The following is a 12322-nucleotide window of genomic DNA, read 5'->3' on the forward strand; positions in this document are numbered from 1 at the left end:
CAGATACCTTGAAGTTGAAAAAAAAATTAAAAAACCTTTTAAATCGTCACATCACTGTAAGCCTTCAGAATTTCTCATAGACTAAAATACCTTTCTTGAGAGTTCTTGAGTTACTGTTTCATAGGTAACTAACAGTGGTGTTGGCTTTGGAACTGCTTGTTCTAAAATCAGATTTTTAAATTTATTCTTAAAAAATATGTTCTACTGTCATCTTCTGCTTGAATTATTTTATGAGGGATTTTTCTCTTGATCCCTAGTTTGCATATAAATTACTGTGTCTCTTTAGTTTTTTATGGTACTTTCATGAATCTTACTGAGCAGTAGATATGGCACATATATCCAGTTTTGCAAAGGAAGCCCCGTGAACATGTGGAAATATGAGGACACACCATAAAATGTGCCAAAAGTTCATCACTGATCTAACATTACTGTTTAAGAGATGTACAGACGTGGGAATTAACACTGGTGGTTTATTTTAGTTGAGTATTCAGAGTACATTCAGGTATGTAGTTTAATCTAGTGGATTTATTTCACAGTGTTACTAAATATTTTGCTCAAAGAATATTTTAAAAAACCCACAGCAAACTGGCTTCTTCACACAATTTTACTGGATAGGTTAGTAGGGCTGCTGTTTTTGTGTAAAGTCAAAATCTGTGGTTTTATATTAATTTTTTTTGCCAGAACACCATAGAAGTTTTACTTCCATGTTCTTCCATGTGATGTTTCTTCATCAGTCTCGAGCAATCTAAAAAAGTTACGTTTGGGATGGATTAAAACAAGAACCCAATGGAAGTAGGAAGACCACTTTATTTTGGACCTTTTTTACATGATGCACTTTCAATCCCTAGAAGGTATTGAGAAGTCTTCAAAACATTCTTCAGACTTTTCTTAAAATACCAGCATACATCTCTCCTTTTATGTTTATTTTTGGGTTATATACTGGAAAATTCGTTGAGGCGGACTAGAGGAGTTAAGTCTTTGAGGAATCTCAAGTGGTCATGCATGTTCTTTGATATCATTTTAGTTCAGTTACTTGATCTACTTCTGTTTGCCTTTAGTGAGTTCTAATATGTCCAGAAGTTTGCAAATTAGTGATCAAATAATATTATGAAATTAGGTCATTTAAAAAAGGTATCTCTGTTTGGGATTTTGAACATTGCTAATTTTTTTTAATTTGCCTTTTCAAAGAAGGCAAAAGAAAAGTGATCTTTAAACTCTCTTTTATACATTCCAGGCATGCAGTCAGAGCTGTTTTTTTCCTCTCTTGGTTTGTATTATAAAATCAGGAAATAGCAGCTCAGAAGTTGCCTGTCACTTTGCCAGTTTATTTGTCTAAATGAAGCATTTTCTTGTAGCCTGTAAGTGTTAAACTTTATTAATTGTATGTGCCAGTTAATGGTAGTGGCTTTATATAGGTATGTTGCAGTATTTTACTGAATAACTACACTGTGATGGCAACAGGCTCAACAAAAATGCAAATTTTAGAAGTTACACTGAGGATTAATTGTTTTGATGTTTGCATTTGATTGCGTGATTATCTATTAATGGAGATTTATTATGGCTAATTAGGAGTGGGAAGAAGAATGGATCAATCTTTGCTAAATGTTGTCTATATTGAAACAGTTCTCAGGTAGCAGACAACTTGATTTTAAAGATGAACAGTGGTCCATATTCCCCAAAAATGCTTCTGGCTACTTGTCTTATGTTACATTACATTTGCTAAGGGTTCCAAAAATGCATTATTGGTTATGCAGATTTGTAACAGAGAAAGTTACTGTGTGGGCCACTGGAGCCTTGTAATACACTGATAAGAGGGTTGATGAGGCAAATGGTTCTGGAAGGGTCTTGTGTAATGTTATGTGTTGATTTCAGCTGTGGTTCAGGTGCTAATGAAAAAGCTGCTATGAAGTCTTGGTTTGGCTGGGAAAACAGCAGTCTCTTATGGTCAGACCTAGAATGGTTGCAGGACGTAGTTGTGGAAGTGGCTGCTGCTGGTACCTCCACATGTGGTTATTTAGTCCAGGAGGATACTAATGATGATTTTATTATCTGATTAATTTATGTGGTAAAAGTGGAAAACCAGTGCTTTGTTGTCATGTTCACCACTAGCAGTCTAGTATTCAATACTGTTTCATTCTTACAGCTTCACGGTTAGTTTCGGGGCCATCAGCTTTCAATTTTGCAAGGGTTGTATCACTTGAGTAATTGAATTAACTGTAAAAAGCAACACCATGGAGTGACTTTTGAGGTGTTTTTGATCTGTTGGCTGCTTAGATAAGACCACCATTTGACTTGTCTTCAAAGTGAGTTAATTTAATTTTTGCTGCATTCTGGATGTGTTGCTCTTGTCAGAAAGAAAAGCCAATAAGCTAATGGTCTTGACATATTCTGCAGTAAAGGAGACCTTGGGTGTAATTTTGTGTATTGCTCGGTGTCCAACTTACCTGCAGTATCAGCAGAGCCTGTATCGACAGTGCTTGACTGCACTTCTCATCTGTATTCAGCTTTTTGCCTTCATAATTCTGTGGTATCCAGACCTTTATTTTGGTGCTTCGACTATGCCTTGTTAGTTAAGGTGCTAAAAATTCAAATGTACTCTTTGGAAAGCTCATTTTTATGGTGTAGCTCATTGCTGAGTGGTTGGCAGAAACATTAATCTTGAAGATACTGCCATGAACTGAGGATGTGATATGATTTATCTCTGTTCCAGAAAAAGGCTACTGAAACACAGTAAAACAACACATTGAGAATTTTGAACAATCAGACTGCAGCAGCCCAACTTCAAAAGTTTTATGTTATTTATACAGTAAAGAATAGTTCTCACTGGCTTAATTTTCAAAATGAAATCCAAATGTTTAAAATTTAAGAACTTTTTGCCCTTTTCTACAGTATTCCTCTACTTAATATCTTGATTGCCCTTTATTTTTTGCAAAAATGAAATGGATGTATCATAAAAATAATCTTTTGCAGTTGCTTAATAATTCATTCCCAGGGCATGTTTGCTCTGGTCCCTGCATGAGATGAGAAACCAATGGGTAAGTAGTTCATTATCATCTTGTTATAAATGGCATTTGCATATGGATAGGGATGAAAGAAGAATAAAGGTTGTTTAAGCAGTCTTAAAATAAAGTTGTTTATTTCTGATTATAAGCTTTATTCCAGTTCCACTTTGTAACTTTGCTTACTTTCTGTTGCTTCCTGATGTTGAAATAAGGCAAACAAAAAAAGGAACCCTGCATTGTCAATGAAGTGACCCATAGTAAAATTGCATGGCACGGAGCCTTTGGACATGTTGCCTTTGAAATGACTGGGGATCATCATGGATGGAGTTAGTTGCAGTGTTGCACAAGATGGGTGGTTGTTTGCTAGTTGGCTTTGCAAATGCCTGTAGACAGCAGAAATACCGTCCTGGTCATGGAACTGTGGAATTGTTATGGTTGAAAAAGACCTCCAAGATCAAGAAGTCCAGCCATAAACCCAACAGTACCAAATGCCCTGACAAGCTCTGGGTGGAGATGCTTTTCTTTCCCAATTCTTCCATTTTCTGATTTTGTCATCGCTACTTCTTTCCTAATTTTATTTTCAACTTCTCTGAGTTCCGGCTTATTTCCCCTTTCAGTTGTAGTTTAGATTGTGTTCGTTTTCCCACTTCCCATGTTCTTCCCTCCTTCTCACAGGGTTTGATCTTGTTAAAGCTCTCTTAGGTTCTTGTCAATTGTATTGCCTGTACTTTTTCAGTGACTCACAGTTTCTCTACCTCAACTCCTAATTATTCTATCTTCCATCTGATTTTCTGGCTCATTTTTTGTGTCTTTCCCAGACAGTCCCAAAATTCTCTTTTTCAGACTGTCTCATTCTGACTCCCATTCTTTAACCGTTCTTGTATCTGTGGCACCTGTATCTCTTTGTCAAACCCAGTCCTGTGCCTCCAGTCTCTATGGGCTTCATCTGCTGTTAACAACTGAAAAGTTCTTTTCTGAGAACCAACCTTGTAGCAGGTACCTCTGTTTCCATGTACCTCTACCATTTTTGCTCTTCTTTCGGCACTTTTTCAGGTAGTGTTCTTAAAATAGGCTCATTACTTAGAAGCAGGGTAGAAGAGGTATTTCTGTGGCACAAAAGCACCCTTCTCTTCCCCATACTTATTTGAAGAAGTGTGGGGCAACGTGCCTCTCAGGTTAAATCTCATATACATAGCACATGTACTCGTTCAGTCTTGTTTTTGTCAGATAAACTTACTGCTTTTATAGGTTCTTTGTCCTTTTGTCCAAATTCACCTTGCATGTTTTCCTGTTTAGTTTAAAGGTTCAGTGAATAATTTGATGCTAGTTTTTATTAACAAATTGAATTGCGAGGCTGGAAAGCTGTGGAAGAAATTATATTTTTGTTGTAAGGATATTGATTTTCTACTGCATAACTTCAGAGACTGCAAATAGTAACTTGTTTGTAAGATACTAAATTATTCTCTTGTAATCTTTAGGGATTTTTTAATAACTGAAATTCTCTGCATCTTCAGAAAATTTTGTTTCAGTTTAACTTCAGTCCCAACAAAAAGATACTTCCCAGTTTACTGATTTTCAGGCTGAGGGCACTTGTAGTGCCTTTCAGTTTTCACTTGTAAACAAAACAGAAATAGACTTCCCAGTCCTTAGGACTGCTGATGATCTCATAGCAGGCTAAAGCTAACTTTAGTTGATTTTTTTTTATATGTTTAGTCCTTCAATTAATTTCTTAGGAGCTCTGAATAATGAGTGGAGACCAAACTTCAGTGATGGTTGGGATCTTCACCACAGCTTCAGCAGTTCAAATTGCCTGATCTACTAATTTGTCCAGTGGACTTTACCCTCCTTTCTGGTGATCTGTGGGAAGATACTAAGTTATTACAGCTTAGATGCTGTGTTGGATGTCAAAAGCTATTTTTTAAAATCATTGTTGGCTTTGTTGTAGTGTGTGAAGGATGAAGGCTGTATCTGTATCTGTTGCCTGTTCAGGATTTCAGGGGTTTCTTTTTGTAGCCGTAGATATAGCTAATATGTGTCTTCAAAGAGCAAAACTTTGCTGAATTGTGAAGTTGAACACACTTAATAAGCTTTCAAAATCAGATGTAAAGAGCATTATTATTTCAAGCAGCCCCAGGATCACCATCAAAGGATGTAACACATCTTGAGATTGAGAATCAGGAGAAGATGAGAAGAAACTGTGGAATACAAAAAGAATACAAAGGAAAATAGTAAAAATCCAAATACCTTGTTACAAGTAGCTTTATAAGACCTAAAAACTAAGTGTATTTTCTCATCAGAAAATAGAATTTCCTTCATGTCTGAACCCTTCCTGACAGAAAGTTTCCATTGGGGAAAATCCAATACTTTTCCTGGCTGCTTTTTTTTGGGGGGGAGAGGGGTGTTGGTTTTGGTGATGTTTTGGGTTTTTCTTTTTTTTTTTTGGTTCATTGTGAATCTGCAACTATAATATACTGAATGGAAGCTATAGTCACATTTTCCTCTATTTTCTTTCTTTTGGGCACTATGCTACATAGGTCCCAGAGGAGTAATCCTGGTGCTTCCTTCAAAATAAACTGGCTTGAAAAATAGGGAGAATGTCCTCAAAATATACACTGAGAGATGTTTTGTCTAGTGTTTCCATTTCAGAATAAAGACAGCAGAATTCTCTATGGGATGGAAGTTTTGCTTTTCAGTTTTCTTTGACCAAAACTTGTCCCTTCAACCAGGGATAAGTTTTGCTCACCTTAGAATTAAAAGTGTATCCAGAAGTGTGAAGAGCATACTGGGGCTGGAATAACAGAATTTTCATTATAAATAATAGCAGCTGGGGGTACTGTTTTGCTGGGGGATTCATGGTATTCTTTCCAAATAGCTTTCTTGAAGTCTTTCTGGGCATATGCTTACAACTGAGTTGAATATTTACATGCCATTTTAATGGCTAGAGGTGAACCTTTAGTAAGACATTGGTAGAAAGGTGGTGAAACTCCTATATTGGTCATTAGTCCCTAAGGAGACCCCAATAACAATCACTGATTGTTATTCAGTGATTGCTATTTTCTGAATTGTCGCAATTTGTTTTCTTCTATTGATTAAGTGTGGTGTTTTTTCCCAAATATTCTCTAGTTTTTCAGTGACTTTTGTACTTTCAGTCACACAAAAGCGTGGTATAGGGCATATATCATTAACCTGAACCTTTGTAATGCTAGATTAAATTATGATTTTTGGAGTTGCATATTGTTTTGGGTAATTCTTTCAATGTTTTAATTATGCAGAAGAAGACTTGAAGCTTATGAGATTATTTGATACTTTGATGATGATTCATTTACTTAAAATGAATCGCAAAGATTCTACTGGAGACATTCAGATTTTTAAAAAATAGAAAATGGAAGGGACCAATAAGTAGTTGACTTCTGAATTACCTAATTTTCCAATTACTGAAATAGTGATTTGAAATAATACTTGAATTTGCTGAATATCACAGCTTAAATATTTGATTTTGGAATATCACTGTAACTGACATGCGCTTGGTGCAGGCTTCCTTTTGCATATTAAACCAATGAATGGATTTAATAATTCAAAATTATTAATGTGCTTAAATACATTACAGGTTAAAATAGCCATTTTCTTGGTGGTTTTCTGATCAAAACCACAATATATTAAATGCTTTCCCATTCTCATTTATAATCATTCTTTATTCTCATGGTAAAAAGAATTTGCAGGTGTCCTGAGTACAAGCCTCTTTCTGCTGTGGAATACAAACTTAAGTACTGCATTGAAAGAAATTATGACGATGAGACTGCACTTCCTGCATGGTTTAACACTTCTGTTTTGAAATTTAGATAAAATGGGAGTATAAGGTAACAGCCAAAAATTTTCCTTCATGTTTCCTCATGGTGTTCCAGTGTTCTGGAATGTCATGCTGCCATACTGTAGCCCTAATAACATCTTTGTACACTATACTGGTCTCATATTGACGAGTATATATTTTATTTTGGAGGTGTCAGATGTAGTCTGTTTCCTTTCTGAATTATGTGGTTAAATGTGATGAAGAGTGAGGCTTGTAAAGAGTTCTTGTGCTTGGGAACAGGGTGGTAAAACTTTGTCGTTTGTTCAAGTGGGTCTTAGAAATCTCTGCTGTGGGCAAGAAGGAGGACAGGCAGTGTTCTGAAACAACTGAAAAGTTGTTGCAGCCTCTCTAAAACTATACTATTGTGTTACTTTTTAGGAGGGGGGAATGGAGGACAGAACTGCCACAGGCTTTTCATTCTATCCATCACTTCTACTGTCTGCCCACTTACGGTTTCTCTGTGCATCCAGGTCCTATTTACTGCCGTGCCATTACAGGCCACTGCTCTTTATACCTTTATTCCAGCTTGTCTCCTATGCTCCATCATCTTCTCTCCCCATTCACTGACGAGAGAAAGTTTCCTGCTTAAAGTTTCGTGTCTTTGGTAAGAAATCCTTGGTCTGATATACCTGGATAATAATGACTCCACAGCATCACCTAGTGGCTTCCTTGTTTTCCCGAAGTTGTGGCAGATCTCAAGTAGGGCTTTTCAGGTGGACTTGCAATGGAGAAGCTTTGCTTCTGACTGACAGCAAAGCACTTGATTCTTGCTCAGAGTTGTCAGTAAGCCTGTGTGTACCCGCAGTGTGCAAAATGCAGCTCAGGACTTTTCAGCCTCTGGAACACCATATGCTACACTGTGGTTAAGTACAGGTATTGACTTTCTTGCTGTTGTTTCTAAATGGAAACAGTGTGTCCTGTGTTCATTAAATATTTTTCAGAACTGTTTTGTCTGCAGGTACAAAGAAAATACTGCATCATGTTCTCTATTCAATTAATAGTATTTTGAAAAGTAATCACTTTGTGAGGTTTCTCAATGGATGGTGATGACTTTGTAAACCTTATGTCACCCTATAGCTTTTTTCATTTTAGAGGTTTTTATTCTGATCTTTAAAAAATAATAATTGAAAGGCTCAATATATTTCTTATTAATGATATTTTTCCTGATTAAAATGGACCAGGCACTCTCCACTGCCTGTGCTGTTTTTGCTGTAATGTTTTTACCTTGTGTATTAGGTGAGTAGTATCTACAGAGAGAAAGGTGTAGTTGCAGTTGTCTATTAAAACAGTGCATACAAACTGTAAGAGCTTAGGACACAAATAGCAAAGTAGGTGTAAACTGATTTTCTGCTTGCTCTTAAAGAATATGGCGTTTATAAAATCAAGACCTTAAATTTGACAAGTATTATACCCCAAACAGTTCATAGTGGCAGGTTTGTGACAAAATGAGAGTGGTAGCAGTAGAGGCTACTGGTAAGATACCTTTCATCTTTACCAAAAGGCTATCTGTGTTTGTAAAATTATTAAAAGTTGCTTTCTTTAACAGGCTGGACTAATTGAAGCCAATGGAGAGCTTAAGGTGTTTATAGACCAAAACCTAAGTCCTGGAAAAGGTAAGAACACAATTCTTGGTAAGATTCTCCATTTCTTGATTTTTAGTTGTTATGCATTTTACTGACTTTAAACTGCTTTCTTAGCATAGTTTTTGTAAAGTTTTTCTTAAGTTATATGATCAATAAGCGAACTGTAGATTTGCTGTGGTTTATAATTGTCTTAAAACTACAGGTGCAGTTCAGTGGTGGTTTGTTGTACATGTGATCTCCTTAGTGTAGCTTGTATTGAAGTATAAAGACCAGGATGTTCTGAAGCATCTTTGAGGCACTGTGTTTTAGCAAATGGAAAAAAAATGCAGGAGGGAAGAAGTTTAAAATGGGTTATGACAGTTTTTACGATAGCACATCCACTCTCCTGCAAGTTTATCTCAAAATATATTGTGAACAGAACTGTTTTGGTCTTGCAGATAATGCCTGTGCATGTATGATAATGTAATGTCATTAAGCAATTTTATAAAACACAAGATAAAAATTAGAACTAGAATTTGATACGTGAGCTAAAAGACTGAGAGTGCCTAAGCATTTGGGGAGTTAGGAGCTGCACTTTCCCAGTTAGCGTAGTTGGGGGAAAAAACCAGAAGTGGCACTTAGTTCCAGCCACCTGCAGTTCTGGACAGCTATGGCATGTAACCTCTTCTGTAAACTGATTATGCTACATTTGAAGACTACATTTCATATATTCTTACAGGAGGGCTGTTTCCAAAGTGAGACTGTAGAACTCTTCTCTAATTCCAGTAAAGTATATTCTTGTCAGTTTATGCATTCTGCTGGTGACAGTTGTTTATCAGGTCAATAATTTTCTTCAGCATGTTTACTGACTCTTGTAAATAACAACTGAGTATGTTAACAGTCTTTAGTAGTTTGGCAGCCAATTAGTCACTGTTTCCTAGATTGCTCATCAGATGTGCTCTTTGTCCTCTGTGTTTTCCTTATTGTATCTTTTGAGCCTTTTTGATTGCTTTCATCAACTTTCTTGAATACAAGTGACTAAAACAGTATGTGGGACTCTCAAGTGAAGTGTCAGTCATTTTTGTATGGAGAGATCAGTAATTTTTCTGTGTAATGTTATGTTTGGTTCATAGGCACCTCATAATATGTTTTGGTGAAATGACCATTTTCCTTTGTTGTTGCTTTCAAATAATGACAGTCTGCTTTATTCTTGTGTATGACAGATGGTGTCCTTTGATAGGCTGTATGAAGTAAGGTGAAATTTATATTAACACAGTCATCTGCTTACTGTCTGTAAACCTTACTGTTGACTAATATACTGGCTTTAAGCATTGCTGGAATACTCCAATACTCCCGGATTAATTTGTAGTCCAGTTCAAGTGAACTCCTTTAGTATTACTGCTCTAGTATTTTATATACCATTTCAGGAAACCCATTTAACTTCTGTAACCACCAGTAGGTACAGCAAGTATTTTATTGGCATCTCACTAGGCTCTGTCTTGGACATTTCCTAGTCTAAAATACACACTGCTTTACAGAAGGGGGGTATCCCACTAATCTGTCCTGCTCTGCATTTGGTGGAGAGGGCACTAAGGGTTGAGTGAAGACACGTATTAACTGGCAGAGGTGTATTTCTATAAACACAGTCACACCCCCCTGAGCTAGAGAAGTGTGCAGGTAGGTACCTGATCCTTAACAGCTGTACCCTATATCCTAACCCTATGCACAATAAAAGTGGTTTATTTTTCAGGGCAGATACTTTAGGAGGGTACATTTTACACCCACATAGGTGTCTAGACCCTGTTACAGTCAGTGGAGATCTAGTCAAAACAGTGCAGTCTAGACGGTAAGAACTGGAAATATGACTCTTCCATTATTTCATAGCTCTAAGTAGAACTGATCAAATTGGATGGCATTTTATTGCTTATAGAATTTTGTAAATAAATTAAAGTTCTTAAGTAGTTTATTATAGCCCTGCACTTTGTCCAGTTTGAGGTAGAGCTCTCTACTCAAACTTTCTGCATCTCACTGCTTTTAGGGGAGTTCTGTGAAGTTAATAGAAAGTAACTAATTCTTAATATAGAGAAGAAACAACTATTTCTCTTAGCTTCATCAATTTGTGGATATTGTCTGTGTTTTATGTGCAGGCTCTGTGGTCTTGATCAGGGACTTGCAAATATTTGTCACTGAAGTACTCAGATAGGTATCAGAATTTATTCACTGAAGTAGTACTTTTTTCCTTTGCCACTTTTTATAATTTTTAGGGGGTTTTGTGCAGTCTTTAAATGTTGACTGACAACTACATGCAAAGTACTACGCTCTCTCTGAAAGTAGCTGTCTGCATTGCATGCCATTTTATCAACAAGGTGCTGTCCTCTTGCTATTTTGTTAAATCTGTGCAAAATTTCTCTTAATTTCACAATGGAGAGGATTCAGTCCAGAACAGTCACGGAGTAAGCTTTCCATAGGGTAGCAGAAGTGTATCTGGTATACTTCTTAGGGTGAGTTGAAGGTGGTTAGGGAAAAAATCTTTATGTTCTTATCTGGTGGTCACCATTTAAAGGTCTTTCTTTATGTGTTTGTTTGTTTGGGTTTTTGGTTTTGTTTTGGTTTTTTTCTTCATCTTCCCCTTTGGATTTGTATTTCTTTTAAGGAAAGAAACTTTGTATTTTTCTTTGTATTTCTTTTGTGGAAGTTGCAAGTCAATCACAAGGAGAGATTGAGAGTACATTACACAATTGATATTGGTTGTGGGGTCAAATCTCACTACTGTGTCAGATGAGTGGTTTGTTTAGCCCAATCTCCTGCCCTTGACAACAGTAGTGGGGCAGGCTCTTGAGGGAGAATGCAGGAGCCTGGCTGCTTTTTGAAGTTCATTCTTCTTATGCACATACAGCACTCAAAGTCACTGGATTAGTAATGCCAGAGGGTGCATTCCATCACAGTATTGGAAAAGTCCAACTTTGAAACTCAGTGGATTGAGAAGAAAATCCACCAAGAAATCTATTACTTCAGTTTCTACTTGTTGCTAGCCAGATGTGAAAGGAGGAGGAGTTCAGCTGTCAGAGGAATAAAGGTTTTAAGGGGAATGGTAGAGGACAAAAAAATGACTTGTGTGCTGGGTCATAAGGACATGCTTGCAAAAACAGGCTTAAAGAGAAAGAGCAGAATATTGTTACTGAAACGGTTCTATAACATCACTGTCAGCAGTCTGTAAGGTATGTGACTAAGTGGTAGGTATATGGCTCAAGTATGAAAGATAAGCAAAGATTGACTTTTCTGGCCAAAACAGGTCATGATGCAAAAGTTCTCACAGCCTGAACAGCTTTGTTGCAATTTGCTTTCAAAATTGGCTGTGAATGAGCTTGTGTAAATTTTTAATCTTCACTAGCAGAAGTATGGTAACTGGATAAGTTCTTTTCAGACTTGAGTTTTGGTGGTAGGGTTATATTGCTGTTGTTTCTTAGATGAATAATAAAGAGGGGACATCACCATCTTGCTCAAAAAATCCTAAAGATTTGGAATCAGATAGAGAGGGTATGTTAGAGAATAATCCCTGTATGCAAGTCTTATCCATACACTCATTCCCTGACTGTTCATTAATGTCTGCTGACAGAAACAGGTTACCAGTGTAGACAACCTTTTTACTTCAGCAAACAGGGATGTGCTTCCACTTATCTCATGGAGAGACTGATCTCAGAGACTGGTCTCAGCCATGATCTCCAGATTAGGATTTGTGTTTTAAAACAGAGACAGACTTTATTTATTTTAAGAGGATAAAACAGTATGTAAAAACCCCCAAACAAAAACACAAGCCCCAAAAACCCAATCAACAACCCCACAAAGGTTTGTTTATAATGAGTAATGCATGCAATTTTGAATAAATTATGCACATAAAATAGCTTTCTAGA

The 12322-nt window shown here is 36.6% G+C and overlaps 1 protein-coding gene across 7 annotated transcripts in view; it reads left to right on the forward strand.

Annotated features, from left to right (window-relative positions):
• Nucleotides 1-12322, forward strand: part of TFDP1 (transcription factor Dp-1) — a 37284-nt gene that overhangs the window by 5829 nt on the left and 19133 nt on the right. For all 7 annotated transcript variants that reach the window (XM_053971044.1, XM_053971043.1, XM_053971041.1 and 4 more), the window contains exon 3: nucleotides 8396-8462. In XM_053971044.1, coding sequence (XP_053827019.1) covers nucleotides 8396-8462 — 67 coding nt within the window. The remainder of the gene's footprint in view (nucleotides 1-8395; nucleotides 8463-12322) is intronic.

Source organism: Vidua macroura, chromosome 2, assembly GCF_024509145.1.
Source record: "Vidua macroura isolate BioBank_ID:100142 chromosome 2, ASM2450914v1, whole genome shotgun sequence".
NCBI lineage: Eukaryota > Metazoa > Chordata > Aves > Passeriformes > Viduidae > Vidua > Vidua macroura.